At 39.1% G+C, this 18631-nt stretch overlaps 1 protein-coding gene across 1 annotated transcript; it reads left to right on the top strand.

Moving 5' to 3' along the window:
* Positions 1-488: 488 nt before the first annotated feature.
* On the top strand, positions 489-18150 carry LOC145983036 (glutamate-gated chloride channel alpha-like; the record flags this gene model as incomplete). The annotated part of the gene is made up of 4 exons (XM_083116318.1): positions 489-746; positions 1022-1123; positions 7320-7478; positions 17977-18150. Coding segments are annotated over exons 1-4 (693 nt in total), but the record flags the coding sequence as incomplete, so codon positions are not given.
* Positions 18151-18631: the final 481 nt, after the last annotated feature.

Raw genomic sequence — 18631 nt, 5'->3', positions numbered from 1 at the left:
CACAGAGAGCGAAAATAAATTGAAGAAGAAAAAGAGCGTGATGGTCTAAATATGGGCTATGACATGAGGTCTAATGTGGATATCACATTTTCAATAAATATTTGGATGTTTTTCTTAATTTCGATTTTTCCCCATTCCGCGTGATTTTCAAAACAACAGATTATTCATAAATATGAATTTTATAATTTTTTAGCGATAAATGACTGTTTTTTAAAATTGTAATTGCTTTTTGTGATATTGCCACTAGTAGCCCATATTTAGACCACAATTTTGAAATGCATCATTTTACAATTTTTTTGGAAATTGCTTTTTTTAAAAAAATGGAGACCTTCTATACTTTAGCATGCTATTACATTTAAGTATATATTTCATATATATGCATTTTAAAGGCAGGTGCTTGATATATTTATTTCTTTCGTCCGAAAATGACAACATAAAAAAGGGGGGGCCCATATTTAGACATTTTCCTCTATTGTTCTTTGGCAGATATGTATGCTTGCGTGGGCTTCACCGTTCACATTCAAAGAAGGTACAATTTCTACTTGTGGAAGATATACTTCCCCACCATCATCCTTGTGTGCATATCCTGGCTGTCATTTTGGATTGACACCAATGCTGTACCAGGAAGAGTGGCACTTGGGATCACTACACTCCTCACTCTGTCAACGCAGTTTGTGTCCATTCAACAATCTCTGCCTCCAGTTTCCTATCTCAAAGCAGTTGATGTGTGGATGTTTTCGTGCATGGTAAGTGATTTTCATGGCTTATAAGTACCATTTTCCAGTAATTGTAACTGTAACAAATTAGTTACAAAAATGTGGTTTTCTCGATCAAAGGAGAATAAAATGTGGAAAGGTATTTTTATAAAAATAGATTTGTGTACGGTTAGTAATAACCTGAGATGAGCAAAGATGAACAAATGGAAGATTTACATGAATAAAAGTTACACAGAATATATTTCACTTTGATATTGCATTGGTTATTAGCACAATATATTTGTACTAACATTTTGTCTTTTCAGGTATTCGTGTTTCTTAGTCTGGTTGAATTCATAATTGCGTACAGTTGGGAAAATGATATTGTATTTGGAAAAAATATGAAGCTTAAGTTATGGAAGCAGAGTGTAAGTACAACTGTCTCAAGTCATAATTGATACGTTTGATATTTTTATCAATAGATGTCAGGGGAATTCAGTTTTGTTTTATGCTTACTCTCGAACAATGGGAGAGAATGACGCCCAGTCAGTTCGCTAGACAATATGGCCGAGTGTTCGCGGTGATTTCATTCCGTCCACCGCGTTGCATTGCAGCAAGTTTGTACATACATGTAATCTTTTGTTTTAGTCAATATATCTTCGTTATTATCAGTGAGTGTCATTTGCAATCATCCGAGTCGAATCACCTCATGGAATACAATATGGTCCTCCAGTCCAGAGGCATGGATTTGTGATAAAGCAACACGCAGTAACAGGGACTCCGACTTGTCAAAATTATTGGGGGGGGGGGGGTGCTCTGATCACTGAAATAAATGAATGAATGACGTCTTCGTATAGCAGTTTTTAAGCAGCTATTAAATTATATTCCTCATGCAAATGAAATGTAACATGAGAAACGTTTAGAAAATGTTTCAAACTCTCTTTATGTCTTCTGTGTCTGATCATTTGTTTTTTTAAATAACAATTAACATTTTTATTTAAAAGTAGGCTATGTATTTACATTATGAGGACAACATAACAGTTTTATGCCGGCCTCGGTAGCCGAGCGTGTTGGGTGGTTGACTCAGCTCGCTTTGATCCGGAGGTCTCGGGTTCGAGTCCCGGCGAGGGCATGGGTGTGTGTTCAGTACTGCAATATAATTAAAATTTAAAAATGATGTTAGAGTTGCTCGCTAGATGGCAGGGAGGTCTGCCACGTGAAGTACGTGTCATATGCATGACGCAATAGGACTGACTGAACTCGAGTGTCTTTGTCTTCGTGTGTGTGTGTGAGCGAGCGCGACGCGACCACAAGTGGTGGTATTTCGTCGTCGTATAACCTGTGTCTTTGTGTATATTATATCCGTTATTATAATATATAGTTGTGTTCATGAACTACGAGAGACTTCATTCTTTAACCCAACACGAAATCAACACACTCCAGGACTTGGGAAAGTTACGCCAGGTGTTTTAATGGTGTAACGCCGCTTCATGGTCCTCGAAACCCGGATGTGCGCAGTACGTGCCACGTGTAGTGAATTGACTTAACCAGCAGCTTTTTGTGCATTATCTCCCATGCCGTGTGTGTTCTGACTTTTGTGTCTGGACTAGTGTTAGTGTTGTGAACTATGGAGCAAATAATTTCGTGCAAACGTGTTCTGAAACGCGAAGTTACGCGTGTTGAAAACAAGATTGCGTCAGACGACCTCTCACAAGAGAGCGTCACCGTGTACATCAACAAAACCGTGCAATTAACAGAGGACACTCAGAAGCTCTTACGTGAGCTGTCTTCCGAGTGCAGTGATGATCAGTTTGCAGAGTTTGATGCAGAAATCAGCTCGATTCAAGACCGATTAGAGCAGATGTTTGTGACATTGTATCGTGCTCAAAAGCAGCAGGGCGTGGCAATGGCTGCCAGTGCATCGTCGGTTAAAGCCAGTAGTGACGTAAGACTACCTAAATTGGACTTGCCGGTGTTCGCGGGAAACTTACAGCAGTGGCTGTCGTTTCGTGATTTGTTCGTTGCGTCTGTGCATAATAATAACTCTTTGTCCCCTGCACAGAAACTTCAATATTTGAAGTCTAGTATACGTGGTGAACCTGCATTGTTGCTGCAATCTATTACGATTACAGACACAAATTACAAAGAAGCGTGGGAAATTTTGAACGATAGATATCAGCAAAGGCACGTTCTTGTGAATGACACGATCAAGCGACTCGTGTCGCAACCTTGCATTCAGACAGAATCAGCTGTTGCCTTGCGAAAACTCGCGGACGTAACAACCGAGTGTGTTCGTGTACTCAGAGTTCTAGAAGTTCCAGTTCAACATTGGGATGCAATTTTGGTTTTCCATACCGTGGAGAAGCTCGACAGTGTGTCACGACAGCAGTGGGAGCTTAATGTGTCAGCCGATCAACTTCCGACGTTTGAGCAGCTACGAGCCTTCCTCGATACGAGAGCGAGAGCGTTGTCAGCGTCTTCTAGACCCCCCAAACAACAAGGATACTCAGTGAAACAACCCTTTAGTGATTCCAGTGCCAAAAGAAATGCGAGTTCTTTTCATGTGTCAGTGTGTTGCCCTAAATGTCACCAGGAGTCCCACCCGCTGTATAAGTGTAATCAATATAATAGCCTATCAGAGCCTGAGAGAGAGGCATTTGTGAAAAGTAGTGGCTTGTGCTATAATTGCCTTAGTTCTTTTCATAAGGTAAGTAAATGCAGCGCTAGTTTGTGCCGTACTTGCAATAAGAAACACCATACATCCCTTCATCGTGAAGTGACCCCCTCCCCCCAAGGAAGTTTGGCAACTTCGTATCAGATTGTGACGTCACATTTAGCGGCCGATCACGGGAAATCGAGCACTGAAGTGTTACTTCCGACAGCAATTGCAAACATAAAGAATAAAGATAACCAGTGTCAGCCCTTCCGTGCATTATTGGATAGTTGTAGTGAGGTTTCGTTTATTAGTGCCAATGCAGTTCAAATATTAGGTCTAAAAAGAAAGAGTGTGTTTGTGTCAGTAACAGGCATTTCTTCTGTTGACGTTGGGAAATCACATTCAGCTGTTGATATCACGATTGAGTCCCGAGACGGTAAACATTCCTACACAACCTCTGCGTTGGTGGTGAAAAGGATTACGTCACCGCTGCCACATGTGACTATTCAAAACACCGGGAGCTGGAGTCACGTACGCGGACTTGACCTTGCTGATCCCACATTTCATACAAGGGGAAATATTGACCTCCTTTTCGGGTGTGATATATATGCGTCGCTGCTAATGAGAGGAAAACGAGAAGGCAAGGAAGGAGAACCGATTGCCATTCAAACTCGCTTAGGTTGGGTTATTTGCGGAGGAGTAAAGCAACAAACTTCAAAACATTCATTCACCTCTCTTCATGTGTCAGTTGAAGAAAATAATGTAAACCAGTCATTAAGAAAATTCTTTGAGATTGAAGAATTGCCGCAGAGAGAGTTCGTAACAGAAGAAGAGCGCTTATGTGAAGAGCATTTTGAAACTACACATCGTCGCAAAACAGATGGACGTTACGTCGTAAATTTGCCATTTCAGAGCAATTGGGAAGAATTGGGGTACTCTAAAGAGAGAGCAAGAAAGTGTTTGTTATCACAAGAGCAAAGATTACAGAAAGATCCAGTAAAACAACAACAATACCAAGCATTTATGCGAGAATATCTCACCTTGCAACACATGACACCAGTGGCGGAGGATGAGGCCCCCAAGGTACCCCCCACATCTTATTACATTCCACATCATTGTGTAACAAATGAAAGCAGCAGTTCGACTAAACTGAGAGTAGTTTTTCATGCGTCTTGCAAGACAAGTAGTGGACTTTCCCTGAATGATGTACTTATGAATGGTGAAAAGCAACAACCAGACTTATTTCCTATTTTGATTCGATTCCGTTGCCACCCAGTTGCTTTAATTTCTGATGTTCGGATGATGTATAGACAAGTAGAGGTCGCGTATGAAGATAGAGATTTTCAGTTGATTTTGTGGAGAGATACCCCTGAACAACCAATCAAGGAATTCCGTTTAAATACTCTTACTTATGGTACTAAGCCTGCAGGTTTTCTCGCCACAAGAGTGCTTCGACAGTTAGCGAATGACGAAGGAGAGAATTATCCTCTCGCCACAAAGAGCTTACTTAGTCATGTGTACATGGATGACTTTCTAACAGGAGCCAATTCTACTGACGAAGCAATCGAGTTGTATCATCAATTGACACAGTTACTAAGCAAAGGCGGCTTTGAGCTTCGTAAGTGGTGGTCAAACGATCCGAGAGTGCTGGACATTATTCCCTGTGACTTGTTGGAGACAAATCTGCAGTTCGAATTTAATGGAGAAGACGCGAAGAAAACTTTAGGCATACAGTGGAGCCCTTCTATGGATTACTTGTGTTTTGATGTGGTGAATCCGAGCAAACGAGCGATTATAACTAAAAGACTGGTTCTTTCCGAGATATCGAAGCTGTTTGATCCCTTAGGTTTCGTCTCTCCTGTGACCGTGAAGGCAAAATTGTTTATGCAAACGCTTTGGAAGTTGGATCTTGATTGGAACGACGAGCTTCCAAGCAATTTGGCTGCAGAGTGGGTTGCATACTGCCAGGATATGCCACAATTGAAAGATATCCGAGTGGAGCGATGCATTATTCCTAGAGACACCGTGGAGATTCATTTGGTTGGATTCTGCGACGCGTCAGAAGCGGCTTATGCAGCAGTGGTCTACGTGAGATGTATATGTGCTAATGGGCAGGTGCAAGTGAAGATGATTGCATCCAAAACAAAAGTGGCCCCCCTTAAAACTATAACCCTTCCCAGGTTGGAACTCTGTGCAGCTGTGCTGTTACTTCGCCTCCTTTCTTTAGTGCGGAAAGCATTATCTGTCAACTTGAAAACCATGACAGTGTATTCTGACTCGAAAATTGTTTTGTCTTGGATTAGTGCTTGTCCTAGCAGATGGAAAACTTTCGTGGGAAACCGTGTGGCGAAGATACAGGAAGAAGGAGAAATACAGTGGGCATACGTTGCTAGCAAGGAAAATCCAGCAGACTGTGCGAGCCGTGGAATCTCGACTTCGGCTTTACTTAATCATACCTTATGGTGGACTGGCCCCCCAGTCTTAAGAAATTCAGTGTTGCCAGTGGAGCAGTCTTACACATGTGATACTGATGAAGTGACATCAGAGCAGAGACAGTCATTTGTAGCCATGGTGAGGACGATCTATCCAGACTTCAGCAGCGTCCCAAATGGTTCTCGAAACATCGAGACTTCGGAGAGGGCGACATGGTCATTGTACGAGAAGATAACATCCCTCCACAAGAATGGAAACTGGGGAGAGTGGTAGAGGTTCATGCCGGACGAGATGGAAGAGTGCGATCAGCAACAGTAAAGACTGTAAATGGACTGTGTGAGAGGCCAATCGTGAAATTATCATTGCTACCATTTGAAGTAGAGAAGTAAACTTGAAAAATCTATATGTTAATGTCAAATATTCAATATCAGAAGTTATGTTTGAAGTGGTTATATATGTTAGTCTACATTGTAATTTCAATTTTATAATCAGTGTTAAAGGTTAAAAATATGTTGAAATGTATATTTCAAGGTGGGGGAGGATGTTCAGTACTGTAATATAATTAAAATTTAAAAATGATGTTAGAGTTGCTCGCTAGATGGCAGGGAGGTCTGCCACGTGAAGTACGTGTCATATGCATGACGCAATAGGACTGACTGAACTCGAGTGTCTTTTTCTTCATGTGTGTGTGTGAGCGAGCGCGACGCGACCACAAGTGGTGGTATTTCGTCGTCGTATAACCTGTGTCTTTGTGTATATTATATCCGTTATTATAATATATAGTTGTGTTCATGAACTACGAGAGACTTCATTCTTTAACCCAACACGAAATCAACACACTCCAGGACTTGGGAAAGTTACGCCAGGTGTTTCAATGGTGTAACGCCGCTTCAGTGTGTTTTAACCATCCGTCATCCGCGCCCTCAGAGTAGCGCAAATGTCCCGCGCTCGGCATTCAGTGACGCCCTATCAAAACCAACTTTATTTAGATGAACTATTGATGCAAATTGATGTTGAATTACCCTAGTGCTTACTGGGAATCAGACGATATATATATGAACGCAAACAGTCCATTTCGGACATTTTAAACATTCTTTTACATGTAAATTTTAAATGTGAAATGATTTCCTAATAATAATTGAGGATTTAAAATGTTTAATTATAAAAATTATCGGTAGAAGGTTTAAAATTTCGGGTAGCTATATATTTAAAAAAAATCTAAAACGGATAAACTCAATATTACACTTTAATAACATGAATTGCCATCGACATACAAAAGCATTCTGCGGTTCATATCACGCTCCAACCATAAGATATTTCTTTCAGCTAAACGGTTCACATTATTGAACATTTTTGAGGAGTTATGTCAAGGACAAATTGTACCAAATTCCTGCGATTCATATCGATGATTTAAAGACCAGAATAACCAATGGCATTGCCCAGGACCGTACCCAGGGGAGGGGCCATGCCCTTCTCAAACTATGAAATATTTAAATGTGAACCCATAATACCTTAGTGTTTCTTTCCTTTTTCAGGATAAAGTGGAAGCATTGCCCGAAACTCTTCAACTTCGAAGAATGCATGCAATTGCTTTAACTAGAGGCGACCTTCCTCTTAGGTCGCTAAACAACCCTGCTTACATGCCAGACTATGAAAGGGTTGGCGACTCGGGCAGAGCAGACAAGAAGCAAACTGTTAGGCTTCCAAGGAACATCATAGACCAATATTCAATATGTATATACCTGATTTGTTTTGCTATTTTTAACATCATCTACTGGAGTCTTTATCTGTCATAGAATGGAGGGTTATTTAGAACAGGTCTCTTTGTGACTATTCAGTGGTCCTTGTTGTGTACGTTAAGTGGTCACTTCGCATAACGTAAAGTTCTGAGTTCATGTTTTAGCAACCACACTATTCATCAAATGCAGCAGAAACTCAGTACTGCAGCAGTACTCTTCCTGCACAACTCATAAAACAAAAATAATCTACTATATGAACAACCATGTTCTCTGGGCACCAAATCTGCTGGTGAAAGTTTTTTTTATTATTATTATTATTTTTATTTAGGGTGTAAAGGCAAATTTACCACTGAATGACCAATGAGGGGTGTGTGGATACGAGCTGGCACATCAACAAGTTGTTGAAGCTTGCCGAAATATCATGAACGTAGAAGCATAATCAGAATTGAAATGTAAATTCATTTTTTTTAAAACATGTAAATTGGTGTTTAATATTTAAGTCCTCTGAAGGCCCATTGTGAATTGAATTTATGAACATATCTGTAAGTGTCATTTTCATACCAGAACGACCATCAAAGTTAAGAAAGAAAATTCACGTGTCAATTACAATTGACGCGATTACAAGGTACGTACACGCTTCTATTGAAATTAAGATAATTCGGCGGAATATTTTCTGCGTTCTAAATTCTTTACTAAATAAAGTAACGTAAACATCAAACAAACAAAATAAATTCATTTAAACCTAAAAATGTTTACTTACCATCTCCCATTCGAACCAGGTGAGCTGAGCGGCGCAGGAAACAGTGTTGCCAAACATCTTCCGGAATTGTATGGTTAGATGTGGTCCTCCTCTTTTGTCATTGCTTCCATGAGAAAGATCTTGCGTACACAAAAGCACTGCACACTACAAGGTGATGGACGGTTGTTAATGATACTGGAAATGGAGCTCATGATTCCTCTTCATCTTCTTCTGTATGTTTTGTTTGGCCTTTTGCTTTGGTTTTTGGTGAACAACTCATGATCTTGAAGAATCGTGATTTCTTTTCGAAGAGGTCATCAGGGGGGGATAATGTAGTTTTGTGAATCTCGTTCTCAGAGGGTAGGATTACAATTTTCTTTCCGAGAAAGTTTCTGATTCACACATACATGGCCTGTCCGTGATCTCAAGGTAAAAACGGAGTAATTAATATATTATTGCACTTGTTTCATTTATAGCCGTGGTTTACCATAAAATGTATGTTTCTGAGCAAGACGCCTAAATGAATCAACAAATCATCAATTACCGTAAGAGAGATTGCTGATCACTTGGTGCTGTTATCTGAAAAGGGTGAACGATGTCTTACAGTCTAATATTAACTAAGAAAATTTAAAAAAGGCGGTAATACGGAATGCAACACGCCCACTTTAACACCAAAACAAAACAGCATTGAAATAAAAGTCAATGGAACTAAGATAAATGTTTAAACTGATGTATAATCGTGCCTCAAACTTTGCACTTCCAGCAGAAGTTAACCTTTTTGGTTGAGAATGAGAAGTGTTATTATTATTATTATTCATATTACGAATCTACCTTCTTATCGAAAACCCCACGATATCTTAGATTTTCTTGTTTTCATATACAACAGTATATTAAATGTCTATTGAACGTTTTCTTGCTGTTTATTCTTGTTCTCTCTTACCACTTAAAAGGTGTAACATAAAATAATGACACTTATCGTCCGTTCATTTCTGACCATAAAAATAAAACATTGATTTTAGAAAATAGAGTACGTTTATTGATTCCTCGACAGCAATTTAACAAAGAAAACCAACAATAAGACAATAGCCAGTGTTAATGAGTTTGAGTCTATGTGTTGCGACTTCTTCACCACAGAAACATATAATTAACCTAAGGACTGACCACAAGGTCATATTTGTTCCTACCATGTCACTGAAATAATACCATACAGGGTGCTATAGCTTACAACGATAAAAAATGATATATTACGCAGAGATCCTAATAAATGAACAATCAAAGTTGCTTATGCTAGTAACTTAAACAAAGGATTAATATTTTAGTCTTAAATTAAAGTACGATTTATATTTTACCTTACCCCAACTAAGCACAAAACTTACAATATTATGGTTAACTTTCTGTCTTTAGTAATCGAAAAATAATATTTAGAATTTATGTTCAAATGAACAAAAATGACCTGAGCTCCCATGAGGACATTTAGTATGAAAACAACGTTTTTCTTGATCTTCATCCGAATCTTTCATAATGATTTTTGGTGCAGAAGGAAGAAATAATCCACTCTTGACCCGTAGTTCAAGGGCGAAATGTAATTACACCGAAATACAATTATTCAACGCATTTTTGAAGAAGAATTATGAAGAAACTTGAAACAATCCAAAACAATTGCTTAAGAGCGATTCATATGCGCCCACAGAAAAACAATTCCCAACAATTGCGCAACACCTACAACATACCCACAGCCACTTCAAGAATACATTACATCTACATCAGTAAGGTATTCCATAGTATTCATAATAAAGCATCTGCATTGCATAACAGGCTTAAACTCCGCTCTGAGGTCAGTACTTGAAACACCAGATCGTCCTTACATAGAGACCTAGTAATCCCCAAACCTAACAAAAGCAGATTTGGCCGGAAGTCCTTCTCGTACCTAGCAGCGGTAACCTGGAATTCACTCCCAACGAAGGTCAAACACAGTACCAGCCAGCTTGTCCAGTTCTGCCGTCTTCTACGTTCACGTCTATAAATTCTAACTCAAAGGCTATATTGCTTTCAGTGCTCTCCCCCCTCTCTACATATAATTAATTAAAATTGTCATCCTCTTTCCGCGAACAGAAAATTCCAATATCCACACGCACACATCCTTAACTTCCGATTTCTTCTTCAATATATATGCTATGTATGATAGATACTATAGAATATTCCACAAATCATGTAAACATTTCAAATCGTCTCATTTTTGTTAGACGTAGTTTTATTGTATAGGCATTTATACTATATATGGCATCAAGCCATTACTTGTATTAATAATGAACTAAATGAAATATTGTAGGGCTTAAATGTAACCCTATTAAGATAATAAATAATAATAATAATTGACCGTGTCATAATGTTTTGGTGCTGTTACTCTCACGATATTTCTAATTACCTTTCCAATCGCATTTTATGTTACTTCCGGAAATGCTTCTAAAGTTATTTATTAGTGATGTGTGTAAGATTTTAATTATGTTAACAGGTTCTCCACTTACAATGTTCATTCCATCTTATCATGAAAAAGTAAAATGAAGTTAATTAAATATGAAAGGAAGAGAAATTTTATGATGGCTGAAAATTCTAAAGTTGGAATTTTGCTCATTTACCACCAGAAGGAAAATTTTAGCTGTTTAGGGTTATTTTCTCATTTTTACAAGATATTTTGTTCTTTACAAAAACCCTAAAACCTCTGAGAAAGTTATGATGCTACATAAAATTGCAAATCTGCTAATTTATTACTGAATCAACATTCAACAACGTATACCAGCTACTGCGTGTTTGAAATGTGACCTTTGGGTGGAGATACAAAGTGGAAAGCAATCATACTTATGAACCTATGACCTCTAGCGACGTAAAATTCTATATCTCCGCCAGAAAGTCTCATCTCTTCATAGATAGGAAAAATATTACATAAAAAAAATCATTATTTCGGTTATTACAACTGAGTTTCTGTTCTTATTTTGAAAATACCGCACGCTTATCTCTTCTAGAATTTTATTTTGAAGTTTTGGAACAGGGATTGCAAAGCGCAAGTTATAAGATAGAAGTGGTTATACACGTGTAAATTTGGTTAGAAAGGCTCCAAGAAACTTCTGTTGTATTCTAGTCTATGGGTCAAGTGGCCAAAATCAAAAATTCGGTATAATTTGGGGGTACTAATTTTCCTTTTTACCACAGTTACATGGTTATGAATTGATGCCAAAAAACCACGATTGCCATCTCAAAGTGGTAGCTAATAGAAATGGCGGCCAATCCAAGATGGCGGATGTTGACATTTGAAAAAATGACTATATCTCTGAAACCAACGGACCGATCTCAACGAACTTTTTTAAAATGAAAGCTTAATATATGTTCTATATTTAACGTTATCTTTAGTTTTTCGATAGGAGCAACTGTTAAGTAGTTAATCACGGATTAGTAAAACAAATTCGTATTTTTTACTATTAATTTTATATTTATAGTTAATGTATTAATAATCTAGCCATCTGAGAAGAAAATGTTTCAAACCAACATTGTAGCGTAAACGATTATCTTTAATTTGACATATTACACTTGTTGGTTTTCACCTTAGAATTTATATAAAACAAATGAATTATGTAGTGTGTGCATCGAATTCTTCTAGCAGTATGTCCCCTTATTCCTATTTAATTACACGTATTGTAACTGGTATTGACCATTGAATAGTATATTATTATTGTATACATACAATCACATTTAATTATTGTATACATACAATCACATTTAATAATAATCATAAAAATTGATTATTATTTTTTTAATAATAATAATAATAATAGTTGTTTTTGTTGTAGTATTAACTAGCCATTAATTTTGTTTAATTGTTACCGATGTTCATGGAAGAATGTTATTGATTGATTGAAATTAAAATTTTATATGCATCAGCACTTAGGCTATTTTCACCCGTCATAGTATATGAGGCCAAGCCCCTTAGAATGTATAAAAATCACCATGCGTGTTTCTAAAAATCTCCTTACCCAGGGTAAAAACCGAGGCGGTACTGGAGCACTCGGCACATATATTCCTATGAGCAATACACAGGAGACCATACATACAACCATACAAAGTTAGCCTCCCCGATGGCTTAGTGTAATGTCGTCGCCTTGTGATCAAGGGAACACGGGTTCAATACCCTGTGGAAGCACAAAGTGGTTCGGATCACACTTTAAACTGTAGGTCCATTCCGGATTTTCCTATCTGTGCATAAAGCGTACTTAAAAAGAATATCTCAAATCAAACAACATTACAAAGGGTTGTACTGGCCGTAGGTTCAGACGCCAGAGCCTCGTTGGTCTCCAAGGTGAAGTACGTGGAAATGAGGTTAACATTTGGGAGTGTTCAGAAGAACATCATAACATACGTGTATACTCGTTATTAGTTATTACAGCCGAAATGTCTAAACTAACTAACTAACTCTCTAGCCTTCTTAAACCCGAAGGTTCATGGCTGCAGCAACACAGGCCTTCCATCTGTTCCTATCTTGAGCAAGTTCTAAATACTCTTTTCCATCCCTACCGATTTCCTTTAAGTCCATCTCAACGTTGTCCCTCCATCTTCGTCTTGGCCTTCCTACAGGTCTCTTACCATCTGGTTTCCCAACAAGAACCCTGTAAACTCCTCTTTCCTCTCCCATTCGTGCCACATGTCCTGCCCACCTAAGTCTTCTTGATTTAATTATTCTAATAATATCTGGACATGAGTACAAATTATGTAGTTCTAAATTATGTAACCTTCTCCACTCACCTGTCTCCTCATCCCTTTTAGGTCCAAAGATTTTCCTAAGGATTTTATTTTCAAATACTCTCAATTTATGTTCCTCTTTCAATGTAAGGGACCAAGTTTCACACCCATATAATACTACAGGCAAAATTACTGTTTTGTATATTTTAACTTTTAGTTTCTTAGATATTAAACGAGAAGACAAAAGTTTATGAAGAGAGAAGTAACATGATACGTTAAAATGTCTGCTTTCAAGAAAGTAAAAATATGTAAAAACAGATGACGGACTAGAGAAGTTATGTGGGGGAAATGCATTCACCAAAAGACATAGACAGTTTTGTACAGTGCTGCCGTGAGCAGAAATTTTGATTGAGAATAAAGATGCATGATTTATCGGCTGAAAACTTTCATCGCATGTGTCGAGCCAATTTGACTAATATCAAGTCCTTAAGAAGACTAGAAGCAGATGCTTCATCCTCCCATTTGTTTTCTGAAAGTCCCTGTTCATCAAAGCATGAGAAGAAACCCTTGAAACGGCCACTCACCATTTCTATTAGCTACCACTTTGAGATGGCAATCATGTTTTTTTGGCATCCATTCATAACCATGTAACTGTGGTATAAAGGAAAATTAGTACCCCTAAATTATACCAACATCTATGCTGGCCCATAGACTATCATGTCTTATTGGCTATCTGTGTAAAATGTACCAAGTGTTGCAGAAATGCGTATCACACATGTAAAGTAAGAAAATGCTATGTTAATTATTTCTTTAAAGTTGTGTTTATACTAGTTTGATCTAGGGTTGAAGAAAAAGAAGACTGACAATTTTAAAATGATTTATTATCTTATCCAGCCTAGAAATAACAGCTTGGAGTAAAGTTCACTAAATATGCATAACATACCAACGAACGCATTTGAAAACTTTTTTTATAAAAATAAGAATAACATTTAGTTTTAGTGATATTCCCCATCGTCATAAATTTGTCCTAGCATTTATCATGATCTACTACCCCATGGGAAACAATCCCCTCTACCCCATATATTCGCTCCTCCTGCGGTGTTCACTGAACTTTCTCAGGACAGGGTGTGAAACTGAAAATCGAAGCAAGCCTTCGGGAGAGGTTAATTACTATATAATAATTCATAATTCACAATTCACACTATACGCGCAGGTACGCACGCGTGCACACACACGTACGCACAAAAACACACACATTTCATCAGTGCAAGTCGGCGTTAACATCATAATCTTGTACCTTTTTTAAACCTGCCGTTTCCAGGAGGCTTCGTTCAATTACGTCATAGTTTTGTAAACAAGGAACGACGTCACAATATTTTACTTATTTCGCCTTTTAGATTTCGATATAATGTATACTACTTAAATAACTTAAATAATAAATCAGTAAAATAAATCAAGAAATTCTCAACACTTTTAAAAAGTATGTGTTATTACTGCTTAAAAACAGAGTAATATATTAATAAAATCAATGCGAGGAGTTTATAAGAGAGTAGGCTTCTCATTTAATCATTCTTACTCGCACAAAGAAACAGAGTTTATGTAATTATCTAGATAATTTATATGTAAAAAAAAGGATTTCAAAAATGTTATTTTAATTTCAGGTCCTAAGATTTCACTTCATTGACAAATACAATAAAATGTGTGAAGAATAAAAATACCAGTAGGGTCTAACGTTGACATAGTTAACACTTGAAAAATATAATTGTATGACGAAATTTAAGAGTCAATTTGTGAGATATTGATTAATAATAATTACTATAATGGCAGAAAAGTTCATTGAATTTAGGATTCAAAAATGAAGATAATTACCTTTTTATAGTAAATGATATTAGATTTATTTATTGGGACTATTTCCTTTATAATTTTAGTTGTATGTGTTTTAGTTAGAGTTGGTTGGTTTTCAATACTTTAATATCTTGTTGTAGTTGGTGTTAATAATATTAACAATAATAATAATGCATCCTTATCTTCTCTCAAAATAGAGCGAATTTTCTTGCTCAAACCTGAAGCTAGCAATGTATTACCCTAATTCATTACACCTGATGGCAATGCATTACCCTCCTTGTTTACACATGAATCTAGCAGTTACCTTCCTTGTTTACACCTGAATCTAGCAATGTACTACCTTAATTCACTACACCTGATAGCAATGCATTACCTTCGATTATAACACCATTAAGCCTTGTTTCCATGATTATGAAAAACTAAATATGCTGACCAAGGCAGTAATTTATTTTATTAAAAACATAAACTAAACGTAACGTTTCAACCTTCTAGCAAGGTCTTCTTCAGACTCTGTATCAAGTACAAAAGTAACAAGATACAAAAACAGGGCATTATATATATACACAAACATTACTCCCTCCAGACTATTTAGAAAGTTGTTTATGGAATGCAAACAAGAAAAAGGAAAACAGAGAAGAGGAAGAGGAAGGGATTATCTACGAAGTGAAATGTAAAGAATGTCAGAGTGTGTATATAGAAGAAACGAAAAAGAGGCTGAAAGACAGGTTGAAACAACATAGGGATGATGTACGACTTAAGAGAGAAAGAAATGCAATATTTAAACACACGAGAGAAACAGGACATGACATAGAGTGGGATGGGGCTAAGCAGATAGGAAGGGAGAAGAGAATGCTAGTGAGAAAATGGAAGGAAGCCAAGGAAATAGAGAAGAAAGGTGAAGAACACACAATGAACTGGAATGGGGGATTGAAGTTAAACAAAGAATGGAAGAAGATGTTAGAAAGAGTGGAAAGGACAAGAGAGAAAGAGGAGAGGAGAAGGAAGAAAAATGAAGGGAAAAGAGCGTGAGATTAAAAGTCCAACCACATTCTATATGGAAGTAATTGTGTTTAGCCTTTTAGGTGAAAGTAAAGTTGGAAAGTGAAAGTCACCTGCTAGAAAGTTCCAAACAACTTTCTAAATAGTCTGGAGGGAGTAATGTTTGTGTATATATAATGCCCTGTTTTTGTTACTTTTGTACTTGATACAGAGTCTGAAGAAGAACTTGCTAGAAGGTTGAAACGTTACGTTTAGTTTATGTTTTTAATAAAATAAATTACTGCCTTGCTCAGCATATTTAGTTTTTTCATTACCTTCGATGTTTACATATGAATGTAGCAGTTACCTTCCACGCTTACATCTGAATCTAGCAATGTATTACCGTAGTTCATTACACGTGATAGCAATGTATTACCTTCCTTGTTTACACATGAATCTAGCAGTTACCGTTCTTGTTTACACCTGAATCTAGAAATGTATTACCTTAATTCATTACATCTTAAAGCAATGTATTACCTTCCTTGTTTACACATGAATCTAGCAGTTACCTTCCTTGCTTACACCTGAATCTAGCAATGTATTACCGTAGTTCATTACAGCTGATAGCAATGTATTACCTTCCTTGTTATTATATATTATATTAATGGAGTACAAGAGTCGATTCAAGATGGCCGACCATCGGAAATCCAAGATAGCCATTTTTTTCGTTCCCGCGTAACTTGAAAATGGAAGGAAATTAGGGGGGGTCCGGGGGGTCCCCCCCCGGAAACTGACCCTCCGAAGATTGGACCTTTTCGGGAATTTTTTTAGCCTTGGCCGGGTGTCATGGATCAAAATTGAGGCCATTTTCGGAAAGTTCGAACCTTGCCACAAAACATTGGGAAAAATTTTCAAGGCCGTATCTCGCATATTAAGGGAGCTACGGCCCCCCCAAAAAGTGGCCTTTCGAGAGTGGATTTCGGAAACGCGCCGACCGATTTTCGAAAAATTTGCGTCGTTCGAAAGGGGACCTCGAAAAAATGGAAAATTTCGAATTTGAACCGGATCGGCCCAGGGGCCCCCCCGCAGGGTCCCGAAATGTCCGAAAAAGTGCACTTTTCAAGCGAAGTTGGGTACCGAAAACATGGGTCCATTCTGGAATTTTTGACGGCGGAACCGTAAAAAATTTCACATTTTAACCTTGCACTTTCGGAAAGAGGAGGTTCCGGGCTACCACGTGGTATTTTTTGTTTTCCTTGACCGACCGAAACTAAGGAAACGGCGCCATCTTGAAATTGGCATTTTCGAATTTTGCAAGTCACGTCACCTGAAAGCCATTCAAGCCCCTCTCGAGGCCAAGTGTCTTTCCCCGGCGAAGCCGGGCATTGTCGGCGGTCAAGGCCCATGCAAGGCCTACGAAACGCGCGTTTCAAAATTTCAAGATGGCGGCCCCAAGTGGGCGCCGCAGGCGCCTAATCCGGTACGTGCGCGCCTCCGAAATGGAAAGGGAAGATAGGTGGCGCCACGAACCGGCAACCTGACCGGATCGGGACCGGTACCACGAGGTAGCCCACCTAGGGTTCCCTATGCGCGGGAAAGAGCGTGGGGCCCAGGGGCCCACAGGGTGACCTCCAGGAGGGTCCGAAAATTCGTCGCGGACCCCATTTTTGGAAACTTCCATCTCGGGCATCGTTCTGAGGGAAGGTTCACGGATTGTGGTTCCGAACAGTGTCGACGGTCCCCTTTCGACCGGCTATCTCGATTTTTCGAAACGGCGGCCATCTTGGATTTTGAAGGGGTGCTAACTTTTCGAGGCTTTTTCGACTTTTCTGCAATCCTGTACTTTGGGGGACAAAAAGCGGTGCAAGGCCGCGTTACCCCATGGTACCCGAAGCCTCACGCTGGAGCAAGTCCGGGGCACCCAAACACATGGGGCTCCAGGGGGCCCAACACGTCCGTACCCGTGGAGGACCAATCGGGTGTCGAGGATGGCGGAAAACCACGTGATGCTCTCCGGTTGTCGCGTCCCTATGGAGCAGTTTGAAAAAGTTGACGAAAAAGAGCCATCCGCAGCCTCCAGGGCGCCATTTTGGAAAACTCAAAAAACCAACATGGCGGCCGCATTTGTAGAGGTAGCGATTTCGAGTCTGTTTCCTTTTTCAGGTGACGTCCGTCCGAGGCCAGCGCACGTGGTCCGACGTCGGCCCCACTCGCAGGGTGGCCTCCAGGTCGCCATCTTGGTTTCCGGTACCCCTTTGCAGAGGTGTGTTTGTTGTGTACCGGAGCGGCCCGGAGGCCGCGGAGGCAAATTCCGGCCAGCGTGCCCTTCAGGGGAAGGTACCGACTCGAGGCCAGCATAGGTGGCGCACGCATCGCGTGCATGGCGTGACGTCACGGGAGGACCGAAGTTGCCCATACGGAACATGGCGATTTTTCGTTTGGGGGCAGTGCCCCCGAAAGTTGCGATTTTTGCACTACTGACATATTCCGTCGATAGGATTCCGGGAGGGGTGTCGGCGCCTGCCAGTTTCAAAATATCAGTGTTGCCAGTTCTCGAGTTATTGAGCCTTGCACAAAGTAAACAATGAAACATGAAATCGTCGGTTCGAATAAACTCAAAACCGGTGCATTTTGGGGAAAATTTGTTGCGGGCGATTAGTCACAGAGGTAGTTTCGTCGTTCCATTTGAGGGTTATATTTCGAAATTTCCAACAGTTTCCCGTGTTGAAATGTTTGAAAATGGTGGATTTTCGATCCGTGAAAAGTATCACTTTTGGACATTTGGGGGTCTGCGGGGCCGCAATTTTTGTTGGTGAGA

The sequence above is a fragment of the Lepisma saccharinum genome, unplaced genomic scaffold (genome assembly GCF_977018435.1).
Source record: "Lepisma saccharinum unplaced genomic scaffold, izLepSacc3.1 HAP1_SCAFFOLD_575, whole genome shotgun sequence".
Taxonomy (NCBI): Eukaryota; Metazoa; Arthropoda; class Insecta; order Zygentoma; family Lepismatidae; genus Lepisma; species Lepisma saccharinum.
Note: the sequence above shows the minus strand (reverse complement) of the source record. Positions and strands in the feature narration are given on the sequence as shown.